The sequence below is a fragment of the Argopecten irradians genome, chromosome 12, assembly GCF_041381155.1.
Source record: "Argopecten irradians isolate NY chromosome 12, Ai_NY, whole genome shotgun sequence".
NCBI classification, from domain to species: domain Eukaryota; kingdom Metazoa; phylum Mollusca; class Bivalvia; order Pectinida; family Pectinidae; genus Argopecten; species Argopecten irradians.
The window spans coordinates 2133738-2145144 of NC_091145.1; the positions used below are offsets into that span (position 1 = coordinate 2133738).

The 11407-nt window shown below is 38.4% G+C and overlaps 1 protein-coding gene across 1 annotated transcript; it reads left to right on the forward strand.

The window, feature by feature from the left end:
* The first annotated feature begins 703 nt into the window (after nt 1–703).
* LOC138336535 (zinc finger protein 91-like) lies at nt 704–7832 on the forward strand. The gene is made up of 3 exons (XM_069286050.1): nt 704–2945; nt 5124–5191; nt 5521–7832. Exons 1-3 carry the CDS (start codon nt 772–774, stop codon nt 7704–7706), a joined length of 4428 nt encoding a protein of 1475 aa, XP_069142151.1. The 5' UTR covers nt 704–771; the 3' UTR covers nt 7707–7832.
* Nucleotides 7833–11407: the final 3575 nt, after the last annotated feature.

Here is an 11407-nt window from a genome sequence, read left to right on the forward strand (position 1 = left end):
AGATAGCTTTATGCTTGTCCACGATCCATGAGCGTTAACTGTCAGTAGATATCTTTATGCTAGTCCACGATCCATGAGCGTTAACTGTCAGTAGATAGCTTTATGCTAGTCCACGATCCACAAGCGTTAACTGTTAACAGATAGCTTTATGCTAGTCCACGATCCACAAGCGTTAACTGTTAACAGATATCTTTATGCTTGTCCACAATCCATGAGCGTTAACTGTCAATAGACTTGTTCACGATCCATGAGCGTTAATTGTTAACAGATATCTTTATGCTTGTCCACGATCCATGAGCGTTAACTGTCAGTAGATAGCTTTATGCTAGTCCACGATCCATGAGCGTTAACTGTCAGTAGATATCTTTATGCTTGTCCACGATCCATGAGCGTTAACTGTCAGTAGATAGCTTTATGCTTGTCCACGATCCATGAGCGTTAACTGTCAGTAGATATCTTTATGCTAGTCCACGATCCATGAGCGTTAACTGTCAGTAGATAGCTTTATGCTAGTCCACGATCCACAAGCGTTAACTGTTAACAGATAGCTTTATGCTAGTCCACGATCCACAAGCGTTAACTGTTAACAGATATCTTTATGCTTGTCCACAATCCATGAGCGTTAACTGTCAATAGACTTGTTCACGATCCATGAGCGTTAATTGTCAATAGATAGTCCATTTTGTTTTTCGTTTTAGGTGAACATATCAGACGACCATTCCGAAAAATCAGCTAATACTAAAAGACAGTTTACCTATCTATTCTTGTGTGATGTCTGTAGTAACACGTACCCAGTTTAGTGTAGCTCAGACACTCAAGGCACATAACAACAGACGCAGTGAGGAAAATGCAGACAGGTGTGATGGCAGTGGGGATAGATCGAATGACACAGCGACACAGAAAAGACACATCAAGATACAAACAAAAGCGAAACCTCGCAATTGTGATGGCAGTGGGGAAGTATTGAATGGCATAGAGACACAGAAAAGACACATCAAGATACGAACAAAAGCGAAACCTCGCAATTGTGGTGTCTGTGGTAAAACATGTAGTGATTCCGACATCCTGAAGACACAACTGAAGACACGACATGCGAGGGATTCATATACATGTGATGTCTGTCGGAAACCAACATGTCACCTGAAGAGGCCAATCAAATCACATAAAAAACGAAAGCGATACGTATGTGATGTATGTGATAAGGAGTTAAGTTGTAATTCACAACTGCAGAGACATATCAGGACACATACGGGAGAGAAGCCATTCAAGTGTGACGTCTGTGGTAAGAGTTATAGTCGGTCAGAGAACTTGAAGGATCATCTGATAACACACACAGACGATATACCACACAAGTGTGATGTCTGTGGTAAGGGATTTGTTCGGTCATTTAGCTTGACTGTACACATGAGAACACATACAAACGAGAAACCATACATGTGTGATGTCTGTGGTAAGGGGTTTAGTCAGGCGAGTAACCTATTTACACACAAAAAGATACATACGGGGGAAAGGCCATACCGTTGTCAAGTATGTCATCAATCGTTTAGTGGTTCAAATAACCTTAAGAAGCACCTCAAGATACATACAGGCGAGAAGCCACACATATGTGATGTCTGTGGTAAGGGGTTTGGTCGGCCAGGTCACCTGAAGACACATCTTCTAACTCATACAGGAGAGAAGCCTTACAAATGTGAAGTATGTGGTAAAGCATTTAGTGATCCATATGCGAAAACAAAACACTTTCGCACGATACATTCTGTAGTGAAGCCATACAAATGCGATGTTTGTGGCAAAGGTTTTGTTACCGAATCGGAACTACGAGGCCATATCAGTTCACATACAGGAGAGAAGCCTTTCAAATGTGAAGTCTGTGGTAAAGGGTTTACCACGGCCGATGTACGAAAGAGACACTTCAGTGTACATACTGGTAAAAGGCCGTACAAATGCGATGTCTGTGGTAAGGCGTTTAGACTGATAGGCGACAGACGAGACCATATGAGAACACATACAGGGGAAACGCCTTACAAATGCAACATTTGTGGTAAAGAGTTTAGTATGTCAGGTAACTTACACCGACATATTAGGACACACAACGGCGAGAAGCCCTACAAATGTGATGTGTGCGGTAAAGGATTCAACAGTTCAGGTGTTCTAATGAACCACAAAAGGACACATACAGGAGACAAACCATACGAATGTACTGTATGTCATAAAAGCTTTAGTATTGCAAGTAATCTTCAACGGCATGTCAGGACGCATACAGGCGAGAAACCTTATAAATGTGATGTATGTGGTATGGGGTTTAAAATTTCAAGTAACCTAAAGAGACACCTGAAGACGCACACAGGAGAGAAGCCCTACAAGTGTGAAGTTTGTGGAAGCAGATTTAGCGTAGCTGATGCTCTTAAATCCCACCTCAGGACACATACAGGTGAGAAACCATACCAGTGCGATATGTGTGGAAAGGGATTTAGTGATCTGAGTAATCTGAAGAGGCATCTCACGTCACATACAGGAACAAAACCATGCACATGTGATATCTGTGGTAAGGGATTAAGTGATTCCAGTTACCTACAGATACACATCAAGACGGTACATAACGGAGAGCAACCTCACCAATGTAATGTATGTCGTAGGAAGTTTAGTAACGCAAGCAATCTAAAAAGGCACCTTAAGAGTCATACAGACGAGAAGCCTTATAAATGCAAGGTCTGCAGTGTGGGGTTCAATTGTTCAAGTAACCTGAGGAGACACATGAGGACGCACACAGGAGAAAAGTTACACACATGTGATGTCTGTGGTAAAGGATTTAGTGTTTCTCTGAAGTCACACCTGAAGACACACACGGACGAGAAATCCTCCCACCCATGTGGGGACTGTGATAGGGTATTTGTAAAGGCAGGCAACCTACAAAGGCATCTCGAGACACATTCTAGAGAGAAGCCGTCCAAATGAGATTATGACACTGAATGACTAAATGTCGACCAACGGCCAACGACTTTTTTTCGAGATTCACAGTTGAAATGCTCTATTGTACTTGCAGTTGAATATTCGCAGTGGTTGTAGGTCTAGAAACATCCCGATTATCTGAGAGAAATCTTAGACTAATACCTATCACATAAACAACAATGTAGGTTTTGTTTTATGATATTAGTAAGAGAAACCTGCCGGAGTATTAGGCGAAATTAAGTGACTATCCAAGGGGAGATAACATTTGATGTCACTTTAAAATTTAAGTGAAGGTAAACGTGTGTGTGTGTGATGGTGTGTGTGTGTATGGGGTGGGGGTTGAGGTGGTACGGGAGCGACTTCATCAGTTTTATAAAGAAAAGCTCACAATTTAAAGTCATTTAAAAAAAAATTAAAGCCTATTTGACACCTGTGACCTTGAATGAAGGTTAGTGTCATTGCTAAGGTCGTTCATTTAAACAAACTTGGTAGCTCATAACAATGTGACCCCTGTCATAGAAAAGATGTACTAAAATTTTAAACTATACCAAATCAATATAACCATTAACTACTCGAGATTATTAATTTGTCTACTAGTACTTAGTTTTGTAAATAAACTTATTCTTACCAATCAATTTGTCTCTTTTTTGTTCTCTAAGACATACATTTTTGTAAATGAAATTCGATATTTGCATAATTTTCACTATGGTCACTTGATATTATGTACTTTGCAAATCACAAAAATATGTAGTTGTACAATAACCGGAAGTGAGGGAGCCATTGAAATAAAAAATTTAAAAAGTTTAAAAATCCCCCATAGAATTTCCTTACATTTTCTGGTTGAGGCATCCATATGCTGTTATTTCACTATATTATCAATACAAATTGTTTTGAACATTAGATGAATCTTCAGTGATGTAATCGTGAATATATTTGAAAATAATTTTGTTTTCCTAATTATTAAAAATTCCAAGTTATAGTATTTGCTTGAAGTTTCTAAAAATAGACCTTCCAACAGTTTTATCTTTAGATGACAACTTTATCAGTTTCAGAATTTTCTTAAATTGTCATTATCTTTTGTTGACATTATAGGCCATGTATTCACAAAATATTTTTGTTGTACAAGAACAGGAAGTGGGTGTACCACTTCGTTGAAAATTTGATATTGCTAAATAAAGGCTTTCAAATTTGGCCGTTTTTTTAGATTCAACACTCTGTAAAAAGTTTATTTATTTTATTAAGCCTCGCATATTCAGTCAAAATTTCTAGAAATATATACTTTTCAGATATCTTTATACGAAGTTGAACATTAATTTGATGTAGTTAGTTTTGGACCAAAAAAAACGAAGGCAACATTAATTCGTCCGTAACACAGGCCCCATGGGTCTATTGAATTTTTTGAATGTATCTTACAGGATCTCTGGCATAGTATTACAAAATGCACCTGAAAAATGCAATTGGTTCGTGGGCAAAATTCAATGGTAGGTGTAACAGGTCCTTTGTGGTGGAGTTATGATTTCATATCTTGCATGTGCACAAAATCGTCATAAAACTGGTCGATTCTTCTGAGAAAAATCTTCATAAAACTGGTCGATTCTTTTAGAAAAATCTCAAATAAAACTGTTAGATTCTTTTAAGAAAAAATCTTTATAAAACTGGTCGATTCTTTTAAGAAAAAACCTTCATAAAACTGGTCGATTCTTGTAAGATTTTTTTTTCTTCATAAAACTGGTTCATTCTTCTAAAAAGTAAGTATTTAAAGTAATTTACTTGATCCACACGAGTAATTTGTGGCCTTTCACATCCTGCTGTCCACTTTGTTTTTGCGGGATACAAATCTTCCTCGAAGGTGATTTATATATTTAGTAAATGAAACGTATAAAATGTATACATTGATAAAAGAATGTTATTTAAAGGAATTTTCATTAATTTTAAAAGTTTATGTACTTGCGAATATGTTTGAAACAGAAAAGACCAGGAATTTAGTTTACGGGGACACAAAGTAGTTTACTATAATCGTTGATAATTAGCACAGTTTGTCTTAGAATATTCTTTATTCAGATGTTCTCGTTCAGGCATTTTAAGTAACTTTTATCTACAGTAGTTTGTCCATCTTGCATCACGTATCCTGCTTCTGATAACAGTTATTTTTTGTGATATTTGTTTTTTTTTAGAATTAACTCTCTACCACGTTACTCGGAATTATATCGTGGCCTGGATGTATTTTTTGTCAAGTTTAGAAGTATATTGATCATAACTTTATATTCGCTCATACTGTATTTGTGTATTCGTTAGTTTCAACATATTCACAAAAACATTAATTCGCGATCAAGAGCAGTAAAATATCTTCACAATGTCAATAATCTTTTATACAATTACTTGTTAAATATTTGAATTCGCGTTTGAGCCCTCGCATACGCGAAAATCTGTGTCTCACGAAAATGAAAACATTTATAGTAACCTTAATGTTTCTACAGTGTATCGCAAAAAATAAAACTTAATATTACTTTCTATGTTTTGTCCTTTCAGGTGAAAGAATAAAATAGAAGTAGGCTGCTCAGAGGTCATAAGAACAGAAGACTAGGAAAATGTCATCGATTACACGTACAGAGTTTAGTGTGGCTCAAACAGTAAAAAGGTATCTCCGGACAGGCAGTATGTGTCCAGATTATATCAAGGAGGAGTTAACTGAACCAGGGGACCAATCGACACATCTCCAAATATTTAAAATACAAGGATCGAACGCTGTCATTGAACAAAATTGTAATTTTACAAATGACATCAGAACACCAATTAGAACGCATGTAGATGAGCAGCCATATAAAACAGTGACCAGTAGATCAAGTGAGTTCAATGACAATATGCATAACGGAGAGAATCCACACCCAAGTGATGTCCATGAGTCGGGTAGTCTTCAGAACCCAATCGTTACACATACAGGAGAGAATCCACACCCAAGTGATGTCCATGAGTCGGGTAGTCTTCAGAACCCAATCGTTACACATACAGGAGAGAATCCACACCCGAGTGACGTCCATGAGTCGGGTAGTCTTCAGAACCCAATCGTTACACATACAGGAGAGCATCCACTCACAAGTGACGTCCATGAGTCGGGTAGTCTTCAGAACCCAATCGTTACACATACAGGAGAGAATCCACTCACAAGTGACGTCCATGAGTCGGGTAGTCTTCAGAACCCAATCGTTACACATACAGGAGAGAATCCACTCACAAGTAACGTCCATGAGTCGGGTAGTCTTCAGAACCCAATCGTTACACATACAGGAGAGAATCCACACCCAAGTGATGTCCATGAGTCGGGTAGTCTTCAGAACCCAATCGTTACACATACAGGAGAGCATCCACTCACAAGTGACGTCCATGAGTCGGGTAGTCTTCAGAACCCAATCGTTACACATACAGGAGAGCATCCACTCACAAGTGACGTCCATGAGTCGGGTAGTCTTCAGAACCCAATCGTTACACATACAGGAGAGAATCCACTCACAAGTGACGTCCATGAGTCAGGTAGTCTTCAGAACCCAATCGTTACACATACAGGAGAGAATCCACACCCGAGTGATGTACATGACTCAGGTAGTCTTCAGAACCTAATCGTTACTCATACAGGAGAGAATCCACACCCGAGTGATGTACATGACTCAGGTAGTCTTCAGAACCTAATCGTTACACATACAGGAGAGCATCCACTCACAAGTGACGTCCATGAGTCGGGTAGTCTTCAGAACCCAATCGTTACACATACAGGGACGAATCCACTCACAAGTGGCCTCCGTAAGAATGGACTTGTTGAGTCAGCTGGTAGCCTTCTTAAACAGACCGAAGATAAACCATACGAGTGTGACGTGTGTGGTAAGACCTTTAGAAGGAATGCTATCCTTCAGGCACATCATAAAACACACACAGAAGAGAGTTCTGACGAATCGGAAGAGATCAGTTTTACAAGTGGCGAACAAAGACACGTCGATACAAAAGATGCACACTCCATGACACAAACAGAAGAGAAGACATACGATTGTCTAAAGATTCATACAAAAGAAAAGTCTGTCGCATGTGACATTTGTGGTAAACAATTTAGCCGAAGTGATCAACTTCAGGTTCACATCAGAGGACATACGGGGCGGGAGTGTAACCAAGTGGATAACTGCAGCAACAAGTTAGGTAATACATGTACAGGTGACGTAAAGTGTGAGTTCTGTGGGAAAGCATTCAGTGAGACTTATAACTTAAAAAGACACATCAAGATACATACAGGAGAGAAGCCATTCACGTGCGGTGTCTGCGGTAAGCCGTTTACAAGAATAGATAGTCTTCAAAGACATCGCAGAAAACATACAGAAAAGAAGTCTAACGGATTAGATGACTCTAATGAAGAGTTCAATATGACAAATGATGAGCAAGTAATAAATAAAACAAATATCGACGAGACGTCCTATCAGACAAAAGAGAAGCAAATCGAAACTGGGGATGGTGATGGTGTGTTTAAAAAGTCGCATTATATGAAGACAGGACTAAGGACTCAAACACGAGATAAAACATACAGGCCTGATGAAGGTGGTAAAATGTTTAGAAGCCATTACATTCAGCCACACAAAAGAAAACATAAAGGAGAGAAACAAAACAAATGCCATCTATGTGGTAGAAAATTCAGAGATTTGTATAATCTTAAAACGCACTTCTTGATACATGCGAAAAAGAAGCAGTATGCATGTGATATGCGGTGCAGTATTCAGTAAATCAGGTACGCTGAAGAAACACCGCATGATACATACTGGAGAGAAACCCTTCAAATGTGATGTTTGTGGTAAGGCGTTTACAAATTCAAATAACATGAAAAGACACCGCATGATTCATACAGGAGAGAAGCCATATACGTGTGATGTCTGTGGTGAACTGTTTGCAAGAACAGATATCCTTAAAAGACATCGCCTCTTAAGCCATAAAAGAAGGAAATTAAGCAAATCCGAAATCTGCAACGAAGAAGATTTAGGTAATGCAGGAGATAGTAACCTATTATCAGTGAACGCTACAAAGTTTGATGAGATGTCATGCCAAACGAATAATTCTGGATTGGGTAAAGTCGATGGTGACCAGAGTCTTGGAGGCACTGCCACATGTCAAGAGGAGAATCTACAAGAATGCCATGTCTGTGGTAAGGTGTTTTGCCATTTGGATGACATGCTAAAACACTTGGAGCTTCATACAGAAGAGAAGCCATACAAATGCGACCTATGTGACAATGCGTTCAATACATCAAGTAAACTCATCCTACACAGACGAATACATACAGGGGAGAGGCCATGTCAATGCCATGTATGTGGGAAAGCCTTCGGTAGACCATGCACCCTACAAACACACCTAAAGACACATACACAATCAGAAAAACCATACAAATGCGACCTATGTGACAATGCGTTCAATACATCAAGTAAACTCATCCTACACAGACGAATACATACAGGGGAGAGGCCATGTCAATGCCATGTATGTGGGAAAGCCTTCGGTAGACCATGCACCCTACAAACACACCTAAAGACACATACACAATCAGAAAAACCATACAAATGTGATATATGTGGTAAGCGGCTACGCACTTTAAATACCTTGGAGATACATGTCAGATCTCATACAGGAGAGAAGCCATACAAATGTGATGTCTGTGGTAAGGCGTTCAGTGACCATCTACCTTTAAGAGACACCTCAAGACACATTCAGAAAAGAATGCATTTCAATGCGGTGTTTGTAATAAGGTTTTTAGTGCGTTAGGTTCCTTAAAGAGACATCGTAATACACACACAGGCGAGAAGCCATACAAATGTGATGTCTGTGGTAAGGGATTTTCTAATTCATTCAAAGTACAAAGACACTTAAGGACACATACAGGAGATAAACCATTTAAATGTTATATCTGTGGTAAGTCGTTTAATCAAACGAACAGCTTACAGAGACACTTGAAGACACATACATAGAATAGCTTTGTATGGGATATCTATGTCAGCTTTGGCTGAAAATTTGGCTGAAAACTGTATCAAAAGGAAGCCTGTCTTGACTTGTGTGGATGCCTCTTGATTATCATGGCTCGTAGTAGATATGGTTGTCCCTTAGTGGATAACTTCTCTAACAGAGAAATCTCACCATTTCAAACAGTTCCATGTAGTCCTTTATCGTTGATCTGTAGAATGATTATCTTATGGGTGTGGTCACGCACTATCAAGTGCATCCTCGATACTCCAGGGGTTCCGATCACTTACGATCTCTACACCCCTGGACTATCTCGTGATAAAACTGAAGGCAACAGAGCAGAACAGGTAATTTAGTCCTTTGATGTACATCAAAAGAGCCGTATAACGGTACACTGTGGTTGATTATGTGGCTTTGATGTTAGGCGTCGCTCTCTTCGTAGTCTTCAAAGGAATTCTTTGCTAGCCTGTGATTGGTCAAATGTTTTCCGCTGAGCTGCCTTCAATTTCACTATGAGATAGTCCAGGGGTGTAGAGATCGTAAATGATCGGAACCCCTTGAGTATCGAGGATGTATCAAGTGTAAACTTGCGCAAAGAAGGATGTATGTGTGGTAATTATTTGAGGGTCTTTCTAGCCCGAAAAATGTTTTTGCTGTTTCCCGTTAATAAATATCTTGAGGAAACCACTCTTATCTTTTATGTGTTTATAAGTGCTTTTAAAAAGTATGTTTTTTGCGTGCATATCCAAGATATTTGATACAAATTTCACTTCTGTTTCTGACGATTACTTACCTGAACCAAAATGCTCTAAAGTAAATGTGGATATATTTTCATGTGTCGAATTCTTGCGCAACTTCTCTATCAAAACAGGAAATTAATGAAAATGAATCTTTGTAAAAATCAATCTGGGAAATAACATTGTGCGACAATCCTCAAATCACATAACATGTGTAAACAAGGAATATATTGCTACATACGGTTTGACTTGGTACCTATCCCCGATACTCCAGGGGTTCCGATCACTTCGATCTCTACACCCCTGGACTATCTCATAGTAAAACTGGAGGCAGCTCAGCGGAAAACAGCTGAATCAATCACAGGCCTGAAAATATTTCTTTTGAAGACTACAGAGAGAGCGACGCCCAATATCAAATCCACACAGTCAACCACAGTGTACCGTTATACGGCTATTTTGATGTACATCAAATGACGAAATTACCTGCCTCCAGTTTTACAATGACATAGTCCATGGGTGTAGAGATCGTAAGTGATCGGAACCCCTGGAGTATTGAGGATGCCTGGTACCTGGCCTCGAGAGCATTTATGTTAACTAGTTTGGCCTCAAACCACAATGACATGTCCGGGTTGAGGAATGTGTAGTACATAAGGAAATTGTAGGTATGTTGTTAAAAAAAATAATCCTGACTTCGCTTTTGCAGATGTATTCTTATTTTCTAGCATGTAAATGCAGTACAGTATCTATTTTATTGATGGATTTTTTAAAACACATTTCCCATGTTTTCTTGTGAAACAGGACATAGTCAGTTGTGGGGCTCTCTAAGTAGTTTAAGCATTTTATTCGGAATTTTCCCGAACTTCGCATTGTAGTCTTATTAAAATGAAAACATCTTGGAAACGACCAGGCATTTTGGTATTCTTGAATTTACTGTTCTGGTCTACTTGAATAGTTGCTTTTAATATATTTGAATCAGTTACAAGATTTTTAAAGTATGTAAGTTTTATTTTCCTCTTGTATAAACATTTTAGTGCAAATTATAATTCTGGTCTGGGGCCATTTCATCCAAGTGCTCCTCCCTACCCATCCTAGAACGAATCAAAACCTATCTTGTGCACTAAAATAATTCAATTTCGCTTTTAACCAGTATATTCATTGGCTTAAAATGTACTTTATCAGCCCATAATGGGAAAAAAAGGCGTCGCCGTTTGTAACGTCGCATATGATTGGTTGAGATGACGGCGTAGATTTCATAGACAAAATAGTCCAAAAATTTAAAATGAATTATAAGGATTGGTTATGTTGAATATTTATACAAACACGTACATGTATGTAAATCGTTATAAAGTATATATGAATTATACACAAATTATTTCAACTTTAAACTTTACCAAATAATTTGGGAGCTTTCCAATTTGGAATGTTGGTCTTTTGTGAGGGACTGTATAAAATTTTATGTAGCCACTATCAATATCGGTTTTTTTTTCAATTACAACAATGAACTTCTGTTAATGTTGTTAGTGATCCAAGACCTTGATGTGGCTACAATACATATATGTATCTCTGATAAATTCAGCAAACTTTGATAAACATTCGGTTTTACGTGTAATTTAAATCGTTAGTTAAGGATGTATTCTTTTGAGGTTTCGACATAGATCAAAGAAGTTATGAGATTTTCAAATACAATCTATCAATATCTGTAGCAAGTTGCCAGTTGCAAATTTTGTCAAAAAAATTCA

What these genes read in the sequence shown, in the direction of transcription:
- LOC138336535 (XM_069286050.1), top strand. Translation starts at nt 772, where the DNA reads ATGTCTGTAGTAACACGTACCCAGTTTAGTGTAGCTCAGACACTCAAG. An exon ending in ACACATTCTAGAGAGAAGCC is followed by an intron (nt 2,946 to 5,123) that starts GTCCAAATGAGA and finishes GTTTTTTTTTAG; the next exon opens with AATTAACTCTCTACCACGTT. An exon ending in ATTTTTTGTCAAGTTTAGAA is followed by an intron (nt 5,192 to 5,520) that starts GTATATTGATCA and finishes AGAGGTCATAAG; the next exon opens with AACAGAAGACTAGGAAAATG.